The sequence below is a fragment of the Erpetoichthys calabaricus genome, chromosome 8, assembly GCF_900747795.2.
Source record: "Erpetoichthys calabaricus chromosome 8, fErpCal1.3, whole genome shotgun sequence".
Classification (NCBI taxonomy): Eukaryota; Metazoa; Chordata; class Cladistia; order Polypteriformes; family Polypteridae; genus Erpetoichthys; species Erpetoichthys calabaricus.
In genome coordinates this window covers 69,429,717-69,452,472 of record NC_041401.2, presented here as the reverse complement: position 1 = coordinate 69,452,472, position 22,756 = coordinate 69,429,717, and the positions used below count along the sequence as shown (strand labels likewise).

Below are 22,756 nucleotides of genomic sequence, written 5' to 3'. Positions count from 1 at the left end.
AAAGAAATGGTCAAAGACTTCAGAGGGATGTTAACATTAGTTCCACCTAGTCAAATAAGTTTCAAAATGAATGTTACCTGATGGAGGGAAATATTACATGAATGACTTATCTCCTACAATTAAAAAGATAAATCGTAAAATTAAGAGAAAAAACAGTTTAAAAAAAAAAGTTTTTCTTGGAAGAGCACTTCTAACATCCAGAATTCTGCTTTGACATGAAAACAGAATTAACAAACCAATCAAAATCTAGACAATCTGGACTATGACTTTCCAGAAAAGGTTCCTCTCTCTTTCTCTTTCAGTTTACTGAAATCAACAAAAATAAACAGTAGGCTGCAATAAGCTAGCACTATATAATAGCTTTATCTCATGACACTGACACTTGGGCCTTGCATCCCAGTTAAACAGGGCAATAAAGCCTACTACCTCTTTTCAAATTCTGAGTCTCCCAGGGTCCCATTCATTAACTGGTTTGGGGTCCACTTGAGTGTCAGACTTTCAGCAGACTGATGTAGTGACAGATATCCACGGAGCGCTTCCATATCTTCCTTCTGCAAAAAAAAAAAAAAGAAAGACTACTGAAAATATCAAATGTAGATTTTTTTAAACTTACACACCATACAGTATGTATTTCACAGCAAACACATTATGTTTTTATCCCATATGGGAGATGAATAGCAAAGAATACTTTATACATTTTACTTTGCACTATTCAGACTAAAGATATAACATTTTACCAAAAGCCTACTTTATATTGGGCTTCTTGGTTTCTTGATTCTGAATTGCACAGATATAAAACTAGGTTACACTGCACTGATGTAGTAAGTTTTTTTTTCCTCAGGCTTAGAATGGAGATCTGTATTATTTTATTAATTTTTCATAATGAAGCCTATTGTAGATATTCTTATTTCAGTTCTATGTACCTCTGTGTTTTTGATGAGAGAATGCATTTTTTATATTATTTTTGTGAACTTAAAATTTTGGTATAATGGTGTGTGTGCCCTGCGGTGGGCTGACGCCCTGCACAGGGTTTGTTTCCTGCCTTGCGCCCTGTGTTGGCTGGGATTGGCTCCAGCAGACACCCGTGGCCCTGTAGTTAGGATATAGCGGGTTGGATAATGGATGGATGGATGGATGGATGGATGGATGGATGAATGCACACCGATATTTGAGCAAATTAAATTGTACTAGGTTGTTACAAGTGTAGGGAAAGATGAACAAAAGGTAAACTAAAACTGGGGTATAGACCCCTGCAAAGAAGATTATAAATTTCTTAAACAGAATTTTAGTGCAATGAAAAACAATATACATGCCATCTAACACGGTAATTTTTAACTGACAGTCACTCTGCAGCAGCAGCTTAAATAATGAATGTCATGGAAAATGAATTTGACAAAATTAATTTGGAAACATCATGAAAAACCATATGTATGCTGCTGACGTGAATCGTATACATCTCACTCAACACTTATATATAAGCCTCTAAATGAATATACTGTATACACAGCCAAGCTCTGGCTTAGAGAGAAGTCAAAGCTCTTGTTTTACTAATATAATTCTTCCCATTTGATCTTAAGTTGTTAGAGGTACCCTTGCAAAGCTGACCACTATGTAATCTTTGGAACATGACATATACACTACCAGTCAAAAGTTTTAGAACACCTCAGTTTTCTAGTTTCTCTTCAAATTTAATTAGTTGAAATGCAATGAATGACCTAATATGGTAAAATGGTAAGCAGTATACTGCCAGAGGTTTAAATTTAAATTTCAGGTTAGCAAAAACTGGAAAAAAGGAAATTTTAGAATATTACAAATGGGCCTTCTTCAGGGAACAACTAATAGGTTCTAACCTACAGATGCTCTGCAATAGTTAAAGCAAATTAAACCTTGCAAGTCGAAGAAAACAATTTTCAAAGGTGTCCAAACTTCTATTGATTATTTAAAAACCCTCTTTCTGTCTTAAAGCAGAGCTGGAACAGACTGTTGCTACACCCTTTACAACCCAGAAAGATCTAAATTCCAGTGATAATAGCAAGGAGACGGCAATTAACAAATGAAATGAGACAGAGGATTATTTCCCTTATAAGTGTAGGCCTTTCATTTAGAGAAATTGCAGTGAGTCAGTGAGTATGGTGTCCTACACAATTCAAAGGCAATTGGAAACTGAAAGAAACTCTGATAGAAAGAGATCTGGCAGACCAAAAGTCACAACTCAATTAGAAGAATGTTTTTGAGGGTCACCAGCTTGTGTGATAGGTGCCTCACTGCACAACAGCTTCAAGCACAGCTTAACAGTGGCTGAAAAAAGCAAGTCTCAGTTTCTACTGTGAAAAGGAGAATTCATACTGCGGGTTTGACAGTGTGAGTGGCAGTAAGAAGCCCATTCCTTAAAGGATAAAATAGGGCTTTGAAATACCGGCTGTGGACTACTGCAGACTGGAAGTCTTATGGACCAATGAATCAAAATTTGAAATCTTTGGTTCATTCCGAAGGGTGTTTGTATGCTGTCAAGCTGGTGAAAGGATGGTTCTTCAGTGTGTGACACCAACTGTCAAACATGGAGGAGAAAGTGTGATGGTCTGGGGTTCTTTTGCTGGAAGCAGAGTTGGTAATTTGCATAGAGTGACCGGCATTTTGAATTTAAAGAGTTACCACAGTTTGGCTGTTATATCAGCAAAAGGTGGCTACTTTGATTAATCAAAAAATTGAATAAAATTTTGTACACTTAATGATTTAATGACTTTTTTTAAATTTTCCATTTTTTATTTCTTCTATGCCAGTGTAATGTAGTACTTCAGAAGGTGTAGTAACACAGTCTGGTCCAACTCTGCTTTAAGACAGACAGAGGGTTTTTAAGTAATCAACAGAAGTTGAGACAGCTGTGCAAATTATTTGCTTGAAGTTGCAAGGCTTAATTTACTTTTCTGCAGAACATGTGCAGGATGTAATCTATTAGTTGTAATATTCTGAAATTTTTTTTCTAACCTAAACTTTAAATTTAAACCTCTGGCAGTATACTTGCTTAGCTTTTCACCATTTAAAGCTATTCAATCCATTTCAACTGATTAAATTTGAAGAAAACTGAGGTGACGTTTCACCAGTAGTGTATGAATAACCTGAAACATCACCCAGAATTTTTAGGAAATGGATGGCCATGCTCATGAATGTCGTGAAAAAAGCAATATACTTTATTTACAAATTCAATGTGTGTGCAAAACTAGATGGTTATCCATATTCAGCAAAAGAATAATAGATTTTGCTTTACTGATCTGAGAGATGTTGTATATTTGTGCTGACAAAATGAAAATGCAAGCACAATTTTGATTTTTCTTTAAGTAACTAAAGTGCATCAACAATCCTTTTTTTATTTTCACACCATTCATAGAGAATGCCATTACAATGTGCTTTATGAAGTATTAACCTTTACGTTTGTATTAGAAACACAACCTGTAAAACCTGTAAAATCAACATGGAGGCATACTAAATGTTACAGGAATAACTTAAGAGAACAAAGTGTCACACTTTCACAGAAAGTCACTGTAATTAGTTAACTGTTTCAATCAATTTATCCATTTTTCTCATTTCTTAGGGCAGAAACACCTCAGTTAATTGTGTGCTCTCCACATAAGATAAATAATGAAGCACAAGATGTTGAGATCAAATTATATTGTTACTTGAATGCAGTTTAGTATGTTTTAATGTCCTATAACATATAAAATTATAATGAAATACTAAATTCAGATAATGAGAGAGAGAGAGAGAGAGGATCAGAGGATCATAAAAAAAAGGCTAATTCACATAAACCAAGAAAGGTCCACAAAACGATTTCTAAAGATATGGGCCTCCATTAGCCCACAGTTTAGGAGTTGCTTAAGTGAAATTAAGCACTGTTTCTTTCATTAGGCAGGGAGCACAGATTTTAATTCAGGTTAACATATAGATTGTAAACCATCACTGATAAGGTATGAAAGTCTCCAAGTTGATATTCTTCACAGCTGTTAGTAAATTGTTCCATTTAGCTACAATTCTCTGTGGAAAGAAGAAAGTTCTTAATATGTGAAAAAAATTTACAGTTAACCAATTCTAATCCTGAGCTCATGCTGGAGAAATAAGTTTAAGGTAACAGCTGGTAGGCTGGTACTAACCTCAATCATACATTTTCAAAACTTCTACACATCACATCCTAACCTCTTAATCTCAATTAGTTTAAACTGAAAGGGTTTAACTCCTTCAGTCTTCCCCACAGATCATACCTCTCACTCCTGAAATAAGCTTAGTTGCCCTCTTCTAGACTTCTCTAATGCTGCTGTGCTTTTTTGTAATATCTCGGAGACCAAAAGAGAAAAAAGTAATATAGAGACCAATAGAAACTTACTGGCTGCACTAGGACATTGTTCTTGCCATACAGAAGGTGGGTCCTAGAGTTCTGATGCAAAGACTCCACATATTCCCGTGCTGAGGTGGCAAATTTGTCCTCAGACATGTTGCCACTGGATTGTCTTTTACGGATCTAAGAAGGAAGAAACAAAATTTATATGCATATGATTTAGCCTTACCTTAGTGGTATCATTTACAAACAATATTAATTATAAATAAAAACTGGCTTTAAATCATATAATTCACAATACTTTGGGGGGGAAAAAAAATAAAGACCCAAATTCAAAAAATGTCTGTCTATTTTTCCCCAGTAAGGGCTGTGGTGGAAATAAGCTAAGGATATTTTACATGTCATCAGCAATATTTAATATCTCTCCCTCCTAATTTTTAGGCTATCCCAAACTACCAGTGGGATATAATCCTATCCCCTGTACAAAGCAGTGTGTTACTAAATTGACAGTAAAATTATACAAAATTGGGCTAATAATGAGCATTGTGGAATGCCTAATAAAGCTTATGATTTTGAACTTTCAAGAGCAGCTAAGAATTTTTAAGGCTTAAGACTCACTTTAGGAAGGTTACATTATAATTTAGGAAGGTCAGAAAGTTAAAAGGTAGCTAGCATTTATAAAAGTCACACAAGACAGTATAACAGGTGTCACACACGTGCGCTTGGAAGACAGTTTATGGGCTCAAATAAATGCACTGTATGTTCCCACCAGACCAGGGGTTGGCACTGCCCTCTAACTCTTTCTCTGAAGACCAGCCAACGAACCCTCAGCCTAAACCCACTATCCATTGTTGTTTGCCAATATGTGTTACCACAACAATGGCTTATAGAAACGACCAGTCAACCTGTATTCATGGGGAGACTGGCAGACGTCTGCCACTTGCGTAATCAGTTAAGAGAGCTCCGTAACAGCGATGATACTTGGACGAGACAAGACTTATAATAAACGTGGTTCCACACACATCACTCCTACTCATTCTTTGGGCTTTTCTATGGACAGAGATATTCCTCCCCAAACTGTCTCAATGCCGTGCAACCAGACAGCAGTAAAGGATCATGTGGGGATTCAGTGTGACAAAGTGGAAGCCAAGACAACACAGCCGGGAAAGTCTGCTGGTGATGAGCCGTCCCAGTCGGAAACTCCACCCATAAATCCTCTTTCCTCTAAGTTTTCAGTTTATGCTGGGGTGTCGAAATCCAGTCCTGGAGGGCCGCATTGGCTGCAGGTTTTCATTCTAACCATCTTCTTAATTAGTGACCAGTTTTTGCTGCTAATTAACTTCTTTTTGGCATAGTTTTAATTAATATGACTCAGGCACCTTAGTTGTTTCTTTTTACTTAATTAGCATCCTGACAATAATGAGACATAAAACAAGCCAGCACATGACCAGCTAACCTGTATTCATCACACTATAGCTGAAAATAAGGAAAGGTGAAAGTCCCAGTAATGCTGATCTCCCACATCACCAAAACATTTTGTCGGGGGTAGTTAGAAAAAACAGAAAATCAACAGTTCAACCAGGAGTTCAACACCCCTGGTTTAGGCAAACACTGGCATCCTTTAAGCGGGAGCACTAGAATGATTCTCTTAAATTTGCCGGAAATGCAGTAGCCTACATGGATGGCCAACACACAGATCTTCCTATACCTAATGGTCCCCACTTCGTCATTAATAATGATTTATTGTACACAGTAGCTGAACACAAGGGGGAGGTGAGGTAAATGTTGCTAGTCCCACAAACCATCCGGTGGCAGATCTGCAAATTAACATACACCCACCTCCTGGTGCCGATTTGAGAGACGAGAAAACCATGGAGAGAATTAAGCTCTGATTCAATTGGCCGGGGATTAATGAGGTCCAACGTTTTTGTACTTCCTGTCTGGAATGTCAGTTACACCAGATTCCTAGAAGGGACCATGCTCCTCTAATCCCCATTCCCTTTATTGACATCCCATTTGAAAGAATAAGGGTTGACATCATGGGACCCCTTGATCCCTCGGCTCGAGGACATAAATAAAGTATTTTCTTGTCCTCGTAGATTACACTGCTCACTTCCCAGAAGCTGCCCCTTTAAGAACAACTTAATTCTAAGACTAATCGCACGGGAACTTGTAGGGGTCTTCTCGTGGGTAGGAATCCCTAAGGAAATCTTAACTGATCAAGAGACACCTTTTACCTCGGAAATGTTCAAGGAGGTTGCCAAATTACTCTGAATTCAGCATCTAAACACCACAGTATACCATCCTCAAAATGACAGTCTTGAGGAGAGGTTTAATCAGACCCTCGAACAAATGCTATGCAAGGTGATCAGCATAGTCAGAAGGAACTGGGACCAGTTACTCCCTCTCCTTTTCGCTTATTGAGAGGCCCTACAAGCCTCGATGGAGTTTTCCCCTTTTGAGTTATTATACTGACGTCAACCCCGGGGGTTATTGGACATCCTAAAAGAATGATGGGAGGAGGCCCTCCCATCTGCCAACATTCTGGAAAACATTTCACAATTACACGATAGATTTCCAAAGATTCCACCCATTTTAAAAAAGAATATGGAAAAGGCCCAGGCAGCGCAGGCCTGGTGTTGTAACCATGGGATGACATTACGGGAATTCAGACCTGGTGCCCGTCTGATGGTGTTAGTTCCTACCTCCCACTCTAAATTGTTGGCACATCGGCAAGGCCCGTATGAGGTTAGGAAGTAAAAAGAAAAGTTCTTGTTGACTATTTAGTTAAACAACCTAATCGTCGACCGACTGAATGAGTATGTCATGTTAACCTGCTGAAACCATGGAGGGAAAGAGAGGTCGACCCTGTTCCTGCTCAGCCCCGCTCTCTGTTTGCCCATAAATTATCACTTAACTTTGGTCCAATTTGATTCCCGCTCAGAATCAGGAGCTCGAATTAGTTATCATGTCAGTTCCAGAGGTAGTTGGCCGGACCTTGCTGATTGCGCATGACATAATTACTGAATCCGGGGTGATAGTCAGGGAATGCCCCTATCGTCCCCCAGAAGCAAAAAAGACAAAGTGGAACTTGAGATCAAGAGGATGTTGGAACTAGGTGTAATAGAGGAAAGTTCCTAAGCCTGATGGAAGTTGGCAGGTTTGCAACAACTCGAATTACTTATCATGTCAGTTCCAGAGGTAGTTGGCCGGACCTTGCTGATTGCGCATGACATAATTACTGAACCCGGGGTGATAGTCAGGGAATGCCCCTATTGTCCCCCAGAAGCGAAAAATGACAAAGTGGAACTTGAGATCAAGAGGATGTTGGAACTAGGTGTAATAGAGGAAAATTCCTAAGCCTGATGGGAGTTGGCGGGTTTGCAACAACTTCCATCGGCTCAATGAAGTTTCCCAATTTGACAACTATCCCATGGCTCACGTGGACAAACTCCTCGAGACATTGGGCAGGATGAAATATTTGACTACCCCTGACATGATGAAAGGGTACTGGCAAATTCCTTTAACGGAATCCACAAAGGTTAAAAACAGCATTTAGTACCCCTACTGGACACTGGCAATAATGTGTTCTTCCATTTGGTTTGCACGGGACCCCTGCCACTTTCCAGTGTCTGGTGGATATAGTTCTATGGCCCTACAATTCCTAGAATACTGCCTACCTGGATGATGTTGTCATCTATACCGGCACATGGAATAAACACCTAGAGCAGGTTCAAGCTGTGCTTCATACACTTGGAAAAGCTGGCCTTCGGATTAATCCCAAGAAATGCTTCTTTGAATTCATCAAGGCCAAATATTTAGGTTACCTGGTGGACAAAGGTACAGTATAGCCACTGTCTTCCAATGTTGAAGCCATCTTAGGTTGGCCCTGTCCAAAAACCAAGAGGCAAGTCCAAGCCTTTCTCGAGTTACTGGGGTACTACAGCCGGTTCATGCCCCACTTCTCGGATAAAGCAGTGGCCTTGATAAACATGATGAAGAAAAGGGCTCGTAATGAGGTGGTACTGGATGAGAACACAGACTTTGCATTTTGTGACCTAAAGCAGGCCCCAAGTAATTAGCACCTGTGCTAATTACTCCTAATTTCTCTCTGCCTTTTATTTTCCAGATGGACGCTTTGGACACAGGTCTTGGTGCTGTGTTGAGCAAAAGCATCGATGGTGTCGAACACCCCATTATGATCCTGAGCTGGAAATTGCTGGACAGGGAAACTAGGCATGCAGCAGTGGAACAAGAAGCCTTGGCTATTAAATGGGCCATTACAAAACTTAGGTATTACCTCCTGGGCTGTGAGTTCAAACTTGTTACCAACCACACTACTCTGCAGTAGATGGTGGTCCATAAGAAGAAGAACCTGCGTGTTTCACAGTGGTTTTTTAGACCTACAGTTTTATCGGTTTTCAGTCATTTATCGCAGAGGCTCCCTCCAAGCCAATGCTGATGCTCTTTCTTGGGTTCACAACCTCTAAGTTTGGGCCGCCCAACCTGACAGGTCTAGGCTGAGGGGTGTCTGTGGTCTGTTACAAATAATCAAATGCCAGATACAGCAAATACTGTATTTACTGTACAGTACACACACACACACACACAAATACTAAGTTGAGACGAAAAAAAACGTTGGCAAGTCCATCAACCCCACTGCAAATGATGTACATAGTAACTAAGCAGAGATTGCTCTGTGTATTCTCTTTTTAAAGCAGATCACAGTCACAGGAAGCTAATGGATATAAACTGTTTTTCTACAAAGGATTAGAATATCTGGATCGCCAGGCACTCTTAAAGCCCCGGGGGTTATTGGACATCCTAAAAGAATGATGGGAGGAGGCCCTCCCATCTGCCAACATTCTGGAAAACATTTCACAATTACACGATAGATTTCCAAAGATTCCACCCATTTTAAAAAAGAATATGGAAAAGGCCCAGGCAGCGCAGGCCTGGTGTTGTAACCATGGGATGACATTACGGGAATTCAGACCTGGTGCCCGTCTGATGGTGTTAGTTCCTACCTCCCACTCTAAATTGTTGGCACATCGGCAAGGCCCGTATGAGGTTAGGAAGCAAAAAGAAAAGTTCTTGTTGACTATTTAGTTAAACAACCTAATCGTCGACCGACTGAATGAGTATGTCATGTTAACCTGCTGAAACCATGGAGGGAAAGAGAGGTCGACCCTGTTCCTGCTCAGCCCCGCTCTCTGTTTGCCCATAAATTATCACTTAACTTTGGTCCAATTTGATTCCCGCTCAGAATCAGGAGCTCGAATTAGTTATCATGTCAGTTCCAGAGGTAGTTGGCCGGACCTTGCTGATTGCGCATGACATAATTACTGAATCCGGGGTGATAGTCAGGGAATACCTAAAACTATTAAGGTGACTACCGCACAGAAGCATGTGAAAAACAACATATATGTATGTATTTTTCCTTTGAAGTAATGTTGCTCAAGGCACGTTCATGGCTAAATCAAGATATTTAAATAGCAAAGGAACTGGCAAAGGACATAGTTTACTCCCAACAAGTAAAACCTTCATATGATAGATCATATTTCGTCTGTTCTGAATGTACGGATGTGATTGTCAATTACTAGTAGTACACCAATGTGTCTACTGTACAAGGTACTATGTGCAACACTATACACTTGGTAATAACTGTATAAATTACACTACTGAGAAAAAATAAAATACAGAATATAAAAAAATATGTCATCACAACTATACCAGGGTGATATATGAGACTGTCCCAAGAAAGTTGTGTTATCGGGAAAACCTACTGTATATATTGGTGTACCCAGAGCTTGAAATTAAATGCATGATACTGTGATTGGTAAGCATTATATGTACACTTGTGTTTAGCGTACATACATTTCAGCAATATACTGTGTAATATTTGCTAACTCTGGACAAGCACACAAATCTTTCTAGCAAACTATGACAATCTGAGGACTATAAAAAGGGATCTTAAAGAAGGTTAAGTATTACAGTATGTGCATTGCTTAGTTTATATACTAGGGGGCTCCGCCCCCTGCTCGCTTCGCTCGCCAACCCCTGGTGTTGGGAAATTACAAAGAGCGTGATGTATGAATGAGATATAGCATAGTGTGAAGGTGTACAATATTCGTAGTAAAGATGGTGTCTTGTCCTTGAATGAGTTTTCCTTGGCATGGAGCATTTATGACCTTAACTTTTTTTTTTTTTTTTTAATATTTTTATTTTATTATGATCTTAACTTTAACGTCAGATGAACGTCGAACTTGTGAGAAGGCCACATAAAGTTGTCTATGTACAAAAATGGGCTCAGATAGGTAGATGCCAACCTTGTACATGGTTTGTCCTTGTGATTTGTTGATGGTTATGGCAAAGGCAGGTTAAATGGGGAATTGTTTCCGTTTAAGTGTAAAAGGTAATTCCAGGTCAGAACTTGTAAGGTCAAATCTAGGAATTAGAACAGTATTGTTAACATGTGATCCTATAAGAAATGTTGCTTGAATAACATTGTGTGTCATGGTGTAGACGACTAAACGTGTACCATTGCATAAACCCTGTTTAGTGTTAAGGTTTTTTAATAGCATGATTATTGTTCCGTTTTTAAGGCTAAGATTGTGTTGTGGTAATCCGGCTGGGTTAATAGTGTTCAAATATTCAAAGGGGAAATTAAGATGGTTATTGTCGTCATCAGAGTCAACTTTGTCAGAGCTTAGAAAGAGGTGTGACTCTCCAGGAAGTAATGAAATGACCTGGTTATTAATGTGATCAACAGTAATATTTTTTGAACATAATATAGTTCGTTGTGTTAAAAGGGGTATTTGGTCTAATGAGACCGCTGTTCCAAATATTTCCGTAAGTAAGTCGTCTCAGATAAAGGGTTGAGGAATTGTAATAATATCTGCGTGAAGTCCATCTGTATTGGTGAGTGTACAATGTCCTAGTTGAAATAACCAATTGTTATATTCGGGATCTGGACATCACATGTTTTGTACCAAGTGTATCTTTTGAAAGCAATGCTTTTCGAAGCGCGTTCTAGGCGACGACGTGAATTTTTTTTTTTGATGCGGGTTCATGTTTGTGGTCCCGTTACTCGAGCCGTCTAGTTTTGTACCCGTGATCGTGAATTGATGACTTGTTTGATCTGTATAGTTAGGAATATGGATAAGTAATAAGGAGGATCGAACTCACTGTTAATATGCGGACTGTTCGTTTCTTCGTATCATCACCAATCAGGTCTCGCGCCTGTATATGTATTGTAGTTCGGTCTCTTGTTGTTTATGTAGGACGTCGTCGCGTATTTTAAGGTGGACTGAACAATAGCTGAGCGCATGGCATGTGGAGCAATAGCTAAGCACTGTCTAAAATGTACTCCTAATAAAAGTACCTTTCCTCCAAAGGGAATATAATTATTCATCAACGCAATGCCAATTGTCCGCATATTTTAAGGTGGACTGAACAATAGCTGAGCGTATTGCAAGTGGAGCAATAGTTAAGCACTGTCTAAAATCTCTTCCTAATAAAAGTACCTTTCCTGCAAAGGGAATATTATTATTCATCAACGTTTGTAGAAGTTTATCAATGATGTTGAGTAAGTGACTGGATGCCATTGTACATTCATTTATAATTAATAGTGCGGCAAGACGGATGTCACGTGCATTGTTACTGTTCATTTTCATAGTGGATACCGATGTTTCTGTGATTGGGACCGGTATTTTGAATAAGGAGTGACATGTGTTTTTGGAGCCGAGACATTTTTTCTTCCGCGGTTTCTGAAGCGCGTTGTAGGTGCAGACGTGATTTGTGTATATTTGCGTTCTTGATTTGTTTGAGTGTGCACTGTTCCAATGCGATGTAATATTTGTCCACATACGCGAAAGCAGTATGGGCCATTGCCTTTTGGTGACCTGATATTTACTCCGGTAGATGCAAAATCAAATGAACTATTGTAGGATGTAATGCAGTTCATAAAGTTTTTACTTTCAGGTACTTCGTTAGTTAGAAGCTTCTGTAGAAATGCAGGAAATAAATGTAAAGAAGGCAGTGTAATTTGACCCTTTTGACAACAACGTGTAAAATCATTACTTGTGCAATACCAGTAATCACCAACAAGAATGGAGAAGAAATCATCGACCATAATAAAATAATGCACACATTTAGAGATTACTATAAGTCTTTATATTCCACTGAGCCCAAAGAAGACAACACGCAATCTAATGCATTCTGGATAATTCACAAATACCACAAATAGATGCTTTAAGTGCTGAGGAACTAGATAAACCTCTAACGCTAACAGAATTACTAGACGCTATAAAGTCACTACAAAGCGGGAAATCATCAGGCCCTGATGGTTACCCCGTAGAGTTTTATAAGAAATTCTCCACTCAGCTAGCTCCACTCTTATTGGTAACATTTACAGAAGCTAAAGACCACCAAATACTACCTCAAACATTTCGACAAGCATTAATCACCGTCTTTCCTAAACAAAATAAGGACTTGTTACAATGTGCATCATATAGACCAATTTCACTCCTGAATAATGATGTTAAGATACTCTCAAAAATCCTAGCTAGAAGGATGGAGAAAGTGCTGCCCTCGGTAATATCACAAGATCAAACTGGATTTATTAAAGGCCGACATCTATCTTCAAATCTCCGACGCTTGTTTAATGTTATATATTCACCAGCAAAATCAAACACCCCAGAGATATTACTATCATTAGACGCAGAAAAGGCATTTGACATGATCGAATGGAATTACCTTTTCACTGCATTGGAGAAATTTGGGTTTGGCCCGAATATTTGTGCTTGGATTAAACTACTGTATACCAGTCCAGAAGCTTCAGTTTGTATTAATAAAATTTGCTCAGACTACTTTAAACTAGAACGTGGTACCAGACAAGGATGTCCCTTGTCGCCACTGTTGTTTGCAATCGCTATTGAACCACTGGCGGTTCACTGCCGAAATTCTCATCAGATAAAGGGGATTGTCAGAGAAGGACTGGAACAGAAAATTTCTCTATATGCAGATGATATGGTCTTATATATATCGGACCCAGAAAACACTGTCCCTGCTGTTTTAACAGCACTAACAGAATTTCAAAAGATATCTGGTCTTAGAATTAATCTGAATAAAAGTATACTCTTTCCAGTGAACTCACAAGCATATAATATTAAATTAGACACCCTACCTTTTACCATAGCAGATCAGTTTAAATACCTAGGGGTAAATATCACAAGTAAACATAAAGCTCTTTATCAACAAAATTTTGGCGTCTGTATGGAAAAAATTAAGCAAGACTTGCATAGATGGTCAACCCTTCATCTCACTCTAGCCGGAAGAATTAACATTGTTAAGATGAATATCCTTCCTAAACTTCTCTTTTTATTTCAAAACATTTCAATATATATCAATAAATCGTTTTTTAAACAGTTAGATTCAATAATAACCTCATTCATTTGGAACTCAAAACACCCACGTATCCGAAGAGCGACCCTACAAAGACCTCAGGCAGAAGGTGGCATGGCTTTACCTAATTTTCAGTTTTATTACTGGGCAGCAAACATACAAGCCATAAAAACCTGGACACAAATAAATGCACATACACAGGCTTGGTCTGCAATAGAAGTAAAAACCTGTAGTACTTCTTTATATTCCCTGCTTTGCTCTCCAATAAATGAAAGTTATCGCAAATATACTAATAACCCAATTGTGCTTTACTCACTCAGAATATGGAACCAAATTAGGAAGCATTTTAAGATGGAAAATCTTTTATCAGTGGCACCTTTGCAAGGGAACCACCTCTTTCAACCTTCGCAAGTATATCCAGTTTTTAATACCTGGAAAAGTTTTGGGATTAAAATGCTCAGAGATCTTTATATAGACAACATATTTACATCTTTTGAACAATTACGTTCAAAATTTAACCTCCCAGCTACACATTTCTTTTACTATCTTCAAATTAGAAATTTTGTTAAACAGAAATTGCCCGATTTCCCCCACCTTGCACCCTCCACAATGCTGGAAAAAATACTGCTCAATTCCGAGGAAACAAACACTATTTCCGCAATATATAAAATCTTATTAGAGTCCCTACCTTTCAAAGATCCAAGAGGACATTGGGAAGAAGATCTCTTAATCAATATATCAGAAAAGGAGTGGAAGGTAGCAAAGCAGAGAATTCACTCGAGTTCTATATGCGCAAAGCATAGAATTATTCAACTAAAAATTATATATCGAGCTCATCTGTCTCGCTTAAAACTGTCCAAAATGTTTCCAGGCCAGGATCCGACCTGCGAGCGCTGCAACCAAGCTCCTGCCTCACTGGGTCACATGTTCTGGGCCTGCACCAAACTAACATCATTTTGGACAAAGATTTTTAAGTGCCTCTCAGACAGCCTTAGTATCACAATCCCTTCTAACCCACTAACAGCTGTGTTTGGTGTCCTTCCAGATGGACTTGAATTGGAGAAGGACAAACAAACGGTGATTGCATTCACTACACTCTTGGCACGCAGACTTATTTTGTTAAATTGGAAGAATCCTAATTCTCCTCTTATAAGTCAGTGGGAAACTGATGTTTTATATTATTTGAAATTGGAAAAAATCAAATTTTCAGTTAGAGGATCTGTACAAAACTTTTTCAAAACTTGGCAGGATTTAATCAATATTATTTTAGAATAAGAGAATTAACTATTATTGTATTTAACTCCCTTCTCCATCTCTTATTTATATAGATATTTACTTCTCCCCTTCTTTTGCCTAATGTTGCCTTATTAAAAAGCTTAAAGAAATTTTCCTTTAGCTAAGCTCTCCTTCTCAGGGATGGGGTTTGATTTGTTTTCAAATTTGTTGGGTTATAAATGGATCTGTTTGTATGGAATGATTACAATGAAAATTAATAAAATAAAAATATAAAAAAAAATAAAATCATTACTTGTATTGCCATTTGTTTCTTCAGGGAAGTTAAGTGAATGACAATGATTGCAAATGACCTTAATTAATCCCAATGAATTTTCATGAATAGTGGACTTATTATTGAACGCGTTGTCAGCTAACTGGCGCAATCGTTTAGCAGGAGTCTGTCGTTGATGTACTTGACGTGTATCTTTTGCTTGTGCCGTTTGAGAGGCGCGTCGTTGTATGTGCAGGATTTGGGACGTGCTATTCTGGAGCTGTAATCGATTTGCCTGTGGTGTGTGAGAAGCCCGTTGCAGTTTACGGCGTTCATTGTTTGTATTGAGCCTTGCCCGTTTTTGTATGTGTGTTAGTGTGGTCGTGGGTCTGAATCGTCCTTTTTGTGTACGTTTCGCGTGCTATGTCCATAGTCTGTCCCGTTTCATGTCCAATGGGCTTTGTGTGGCGCTCGCGGCTTCTTTTTTTTTGTGTGCTGGGGCCTGTAGCCTGAGTTTTTATTTCTGTTAGTGGAGGGGGTGTTTGTATGTCGTGGGGCTGAATCGTCCTTTTTGTGTGCGAACCGTTTCGTGTGCTATGTGGCGCCTGCGTGTGACTCCTTTGTTTTTGGTGTTCTAGGGGCGCGTGGCCTCATTTCTTATTTCAGTTACTGGAGGGGGGCTTTGGGTGTCGTGGGTCTCAATCCTCTTCTTTGTGTGTGTCCCGTTTCGTGTGTGATGGCTTCGTGCGTTTACGTTGCATTTCATCCAGCCGGTTTCCGTTGCTTTAGGGGGGGTGTTTGTGGGGCGCCTGCGTAGTACCTCTTTTGCGTCCACGGCCCATGGCCGGATGTCCCTGCGTCCATCCGGTTTACCATTCTCAGTTAGTAATATGGATACTTATACCTATACTGACACATATGTTAATGGCACATCTGGTCAATAATTTAAAAAATGACCTTTTGCATCTATTACAATATAATTAGTTTAAAGTTTCAATGATTTCATTCACCATTGGCAAATTAAGTAGAAATGATAATTGATAAATCCTATTTTTGGTCGCAGTGTGGAGCCCTGCATACACATACATACACACACACACACACACTCAGTTGCCACTTTATTGTATACAGCTGCTCTGTAAATGCTGAAAAATTTTCCTACAAACGGCCAACTCTTTAGAGTCAAGTGAGAGTGATGATGAAGAGTGCCAGAGTAGCAGGACAGTGATCTCGGTTGACTAGGTCATCACATACTTAGAAATTCTTCCAATATTCCAATATCTAAGAGATATAAGAGAAACTCTTTTGTAAATGAGAGTTATACTCATAATAAACTGAAGCATCACACTTATGAGAATTCCTGTGTTCACACATTGTTACAATGATTAGCACATAAACCCTATAACAATTCACCACTTGAGTTCAGGTAGTGTAAAATCTGTCCTCCCAGTCACATCTCCCCAAACCAGGTGTCTCCATCATTTTCCAACAGAAGCCTAACAGTAAGACTTTAGAGTTAGCAGGTAAGTACCATTTGAGGGGCAGAATACTCTAAACTGTTATTTTAGTTGCATTGCCTTGGATTGAATATACTAAACTTTTAATCTTTAACAAAAAGAAAGTTGCTGTTTTACTAATTTACTATCTTTAATTCCCAAAATTTAATTGAACTCAGCCTCATTGATGGATTCAACACATTGGAGCATTATTCGGAAAAACAGCAGTACAGAGATTCAAAGTACAGTGGAACCTGAAGACCCGAAGTAATTTCCTCCATAGGATTGTATGTAAATACAATTAATCCGTTCCAGACCGTACGAACTGTATGTGAATATTTTTTTTTTTTTTTAAGATTTTTAAGCACAAATATAGTTAATTATACCAAAGAATGCACAGCGTAATAGTAAACTAAATGTAAAAACATTGAATAACACTGAGAAAACCTTGAATAACAGAGAAAATTAACATTGCAAGAGTTTGCGCTATAGCGTTACGAACCGCTTGCTAAAAACACTTTTTTTTTTTTTAATGAGTTTTAAGCACAGGGAAAAAAATGAACATTTGAAAAATCCGTAATTTAATAAACAACCAAGAAAAGTAACATTACAATAATGCACACTACGAACTGATCGCTGTAAACTGAAGTGAAGGTTAAAATCCAATAGAAAAAAGTCTTCATTAAATGCAACGAGGTTAAAACAATGCTCGAATCAGACTCTTTAAAAACAAGCCTGGTGCATTCTTTAACTGCCTTCTCTCTCTCTCTCTCTCTCTCTCGCACGCACGCGCATGTGTGTCTCTCTCGTGTGTGTGTGTGTGTGTGTGTGTGGGTGTGTGTGTGTGTGTGTCTCTCTCGTAACTTTTGGTCGTAACCCGATTTGTACCTGTTCAGAGACGTTCGTGAACTTAGGTTCCACTGTACTAAGCTCAGCAGCAACACGGTTTATGCGTCTCCCCATGTGTTTTATTTTACTTATCTTTATTTAATGCTACATGTGCATGGTTTTTTTATCGTTAGTCCAACTATATTTATAAATCATAACTTAAAAACCAAGATGCAGGCTGCTAAAGTTTCACCAAATATATACTTTTCAATCTTTGTGAAGACCATACTGCTGAGTCTGAAGTCTGTCTGTGGCCTCAAGCTTCTGTAATTGGGATCTTCTTGGGACACCCACCAAATGCTACAAAGATAGGGACCTCAAATTAAGAAAATGTGGCAAAATGAGGCTTGTGGTCTTAGATAAAGAGGGAACCTTTCAGGCAAGTATTCCAATGAATGTATTGGGAAACATACAAAGGATTCAAAATAAAGCAGAGGAGGTTCATGCCTGTATGCCATATTTATCTTAGTTTCATCAATCCTGTTTGTCTTTCAGAGACCTGGCTTACACAAGCAGACTTCGACACTCTGCTGTTGACCTAGAAATACTACAACCCAGCTTGCATCACAACAAAACACTGGAGATGTACAAAGGATTTTGAACTTTAAGGTATTAATATAGATCATATATTTTGTCTAGAGTAATCAATCAGATCTGAATTTTTATTGTTTACAGTGCTCCATCTGAGGACTGGATAGGGCAGCTGCCAGCACCATTCAGGAACTTGTTTATTTAGCTGGGGAACAATTGCCAGATGCGGCCAATATGATTATTGGAGACGTTAATCTTTGTAGGCTAGAGGATTATTTACCAGAGTAAAAAACAATATATTTTGTGCCCATACGTGGAACAGTGCCTGCTCGACTGTTGCTATGGCAGCATAAACAATGTTTATCAAAGAAAGGCATTACCTGGTGTAAGGGCTCTGATTATAATATAACTCATGCCAATGTACCAGCCAAGGCTGCAACAGATCAAAGCAAAGAAGGCAGAAAATAAATGCTGTACAGCTGAATTGATAGAAACATTTTGCGGCTGTCTTGAATGCTCTGATTGAGACGTTCTGATGGATGGAAACAGTATCTATGATGCAGCAAGAGTCATTTCGGAGTATATCAGTTTTTGCAAGAATGCAATCATTCTGCAAATGACAACCCCTTGCCCCTCAAAAATTAAATTTTTTCCCCAATAATAAACCTTGGGTCCTAAACTTAAAAAATGAATGTTTAATCTGGAGCCTAGTGTTACAAAAGCAAATTAAAGCAGAAAATAAAGGACGACAAGTACACATATAGGGACAGGTTAGAAACATATTTCAAGAATCACTCAAAGGAAAAGAGTTTACAAATAATGACCAAGTATAAACCCAAAAGACACTATATAGTATATCTGTTATAGACAAGCTACAGATGATGAGTGAAATGAACTTGTTTTTTTTGTGTGGCTTTGACCCAACTTTACATCAGTGTATACAAAGACTATGAACAAACTAAAAGTTTATCAATCTATAGTGTGTACAGAAATCACTCTTGAGGATGTCATTTCACAGTTTACCCATATAAACCAAGGCAAAACCTAAGGCCCAGATAAAATCAGTTGTAAAATACAACTGGAATGCCCTAATCAATTAACACAATCTTTTCAAAAGATGTTCAAATGGTCTTTTAATAAGGGAGTCATTCTAGACCTCAGGATCTGTGATTGTCCTGGTTGCTATGAGCATTAAGCCAAAAGAGATGAAGGACCTGCACCCAGTTGCACTAACATCTATTTTGGAAAAATGTTTTGAATGACTTGTTTTAAAGCGTCTTCTTCCAGAGGTCAACTACTATCTTGATCCGTATCAGTTTGCCTTTCATGGCTGTTGGATTTGCTAAACAATGTCCCGGAACATCTGGAACAATGAAAAAGGTTCATTAAGATTGTTTTTAAAGGTTTTAGCAGTGTATTTAATACTATCCAGCTCATCTATTGCTAGACAAATTGTTAGGGCTCTGGGTAAACTCTAATCTCAATATCTGGCTTTACAATTTTCTTATAAATCACACCCAGCAATAAATATTATTTAAACCAGAATGCCCCAGGGCTGCATGTTGTATCCAGTACTGTACACTTTATATACAAACGAGTGCCAGGTTGTATAAATATTGTCAGAGTTGATTTTTACTGTTAAATATGACTTTCAGTATTTGATTATATACCGATTATGTTGAATTACTTATATTCTTGTTAACTGTTAGCTTTTGCCCTTGGCACTCTTAGAAAGAATTTTAATAAACCCTCTTGGTCCATGACTCAGTTACTGTTACTGAGCTGTTACTCCTGAACAAGGTTAAGTAGCAATTAGAAGACCAGTACAAGCAAGAGTAGAAGACGTTCTGATTCCAAGGGTCTGTTTATTAGTATCTCCATTGATTTACACTGATTTTATCTCCTACAGAAGGATTCATATCCATCTTAACCCTAGGGTGTTCTCCATCTGGAAACTTCAGTGTAGGCAATTGTTTTTTCATATTCCGCTCAGAGCACCCCAAGAAAAGATAAACTAAATGCTGCATATCACTCCACATAGGATCATACTCTGCAATAATACATTCAACTTAATTTTTAAAACCGGTTTGGTCATTTCAAGGATTGGTATGTCTTTTTATAAGTTTCTGAGATTGCTGGGTGTCCACGAATGATATACTAGGGTGAATGACAGCTTGTAGGAGCCATCCTTAAGCTTGTGCCAGCCTCAAACTTCTCTCATAGGGGTAATAGCATTAAATTGATAATGCTCAGCATTTCCTCGGCCCACAGTTTCCTTTTCCCACTTACTACTCTAAAGCATGTTGTCATACTGATGACCCCTAGGAAACAAAGTAGCCACAGACTACAACTGTGTCAGGGACCTTAACTCCATTCAAGGGAACTTTAATCACTTGTTCATGTTCAGAAGGGATTTTAACCCTTCCACAGGAGACTATTTTACATTATTTACATTATTTTACAACTGTTGGCCGTAAGTTTACGTCCCTACTACTTGCCCAGAGAGTTTGGACATGTCATTGTTGTCATCGTGTATATCCCTCCTCGGGCGGACGAGGAGTCAGCGAGTGACATCATCCATTCTGCTGTTGCTAAGTTACAAACGCAGCACCCTGAGGCTCTTGTGCTAATCGCTGGAGACTTTAACCATGTGATGCTGGACAAAACATTACCTGCATTCTCCCAGTATGTGGACTGCAACACCCGGGGAAATAAGACTATTGATTTACTGTATGCAAACGTTAAAGACGCATACAGCGCCACCCCGCTGCTTGCGCTTGGGAAAGCAGATCATAACCTGGTTCTGCTTCAGCCTCACTATAAACCAAAAGTGAGAGTCCTACCTGTAACCACACGATCATTCAGGAAGTGGACCCCGGAGGCTGAGAATACTCTGAGAGAATTTTTTGGAACTACAGACTGGGATATCCTGCAGGGATCTCATAATGAGAACATTGAGGAAGTTGTTGACTGCACTACTGACTACATCAACTTCTGTATGGACATTGTAGTTCCAGTAAGAACTGTACGCTGCTATGCTAACAACAAGCCATGGATTACAAGTGACATCAAGGGCCTTTTGAATCAGAAGAAAAGGGCTTTTAAAAACGGTGATCAGCATGAGCTCAAGCGCGTGCAGAAGGAACTCAGAGTCCAGCTCAGGGCGGCAAAAGAGCAGTACAGGAGAAAGCTGGAGCAGAAGTTGCAGAATAACAGCATGAAGGAAGTGTGGGATGGGATGAAGATCATCACTGGCTGCAGCTCGAAGCGGGGTACCACCATTGAGAGAGACGTGAAGAGAGCAAACCAAATGAACAACTTCTTTAACAGGTTTGACCACCCTAACCCACTCTCACTCTCACCTCGGAGTATTGCACCCTCCACACATCCTTCTGCTGATACCAGCATAGGAAAGACATCCCCACCCATAATTACAAAAGCGCAAGTGAGCAGAGAGCTGAGGAGACTTCGTGCCAGCAAAGCAGCGGGTCCAGATGGAGTATCGCCACGACTGCTGAAGGTCTGTGCATCGGAGCTGGGGGGCCCTCTACAGCGCATCTTCAACCTGAGCCTGGAACAGGGGAGAGTCCCGAGGCTTTGGAAAACATCTTGTATCAACCCAATCCCAAAGGTATCACGTCCTAGTGAGCTGAATGACTTTCGGCCTGTTGCTCTGACATCACATGTGATGAAGACCATGGAGAGGCTGCTGCTTCACCACCTTAGGCCACAGGTTCAACACGCCCTTGACCCTCTGCAGTTTGCATATCAGGAGAAGGTGGGAGCAGAGGATGCCATCATCTATATGCTACACCGATCCCTCTCTCACTTGGACAGAGGTAGTGGTGCTGTAAGAATTATGTTTCTAGACTTCTCTAGCGCCTTCAACACAATCCAACTTCTGCTCCTTAGGGACAAGCTGACAGAGATGGGATTAGATTCATACCTAGTGGCATGGATCGTGGACTATCTTAAAGACAGACCTCAGTATGTGTGTCTTGGGAACTGCACGTCTGACATTGTGGTCAGCAACACAGGAGCGCCACAGGGGACTGTACTTTGTCCGGTCCTTTTCAGCCTATATACATCGGACTTCCAATACAACTTGGAGTCCTGCCACGTGCAAAAGTTCGCTGATGACACTGCTATCGTGGGCTGCATCAGGAATGGGCTGGAGGAGGAGTATAGGGACCTAATCAATGACTTTGTTAAATGGTGCGAATCAAACCACCTACACCTGAACACCAGCAAAACCAAAGAGCTGGTGGTGGAGTTTAGGAGGCCCAGACCCCTCATAGACCCAGTGATCATCAAAGGTGACTGTGTGCAGATGGTGCAGACCTATAAATATCTGGGAGTGCAGCTGGATGATAAATTAGACTGGACTGCCAATACTGATGCGCTGTGCAAGAAAGGACAGAGCCGGTTATACTACCTTAGAAGGCTGGCGTCCTTCAACATCTGCAATAAGATGCTGCAGATGTTCTATCAGACAGTTGTGGCGAGCGCCCTCTTCTACGCAGTGGTGTGCTGGGGAGGCAGCATTAAGAGGAAAGACGCCTCACGTCTGGACAAACTGGTGAGGAAGGCAAGCTCTATTGTTGGCATTGAGCTGGACAGTTT

General features: G+C 39.5%; 1 protein-coding gene across 2 annotated transcripts in view; it reads right to left on the bottom strand.

Moving 5' to 3' along the window:
* Nucleotides 1-22,756, bottom strand: part of sgsm2 (small G protein signaling modulator 2) — a 194,568-nt gene that overhangs the window by 62,110 nt on the left and 109,702 nt on the right. For both annotated transcript variants that reach the window (XM_028806739.2, XM_028806740.2), the window contains exons 7-8: nt 4,376-4,510; nt 427-551 (exon numbers count right to left, since the gene is read on the bottom strand). In XM_028806739.2, coding sequence (XP_028662572.2) covers nt 427-551; nt 4,376-4,510 — 260 coding nt within the window. The remainder of the gene's footprint in view (nt 1-426; nt 552-4,375; nt 4,511-22,756) is intronic.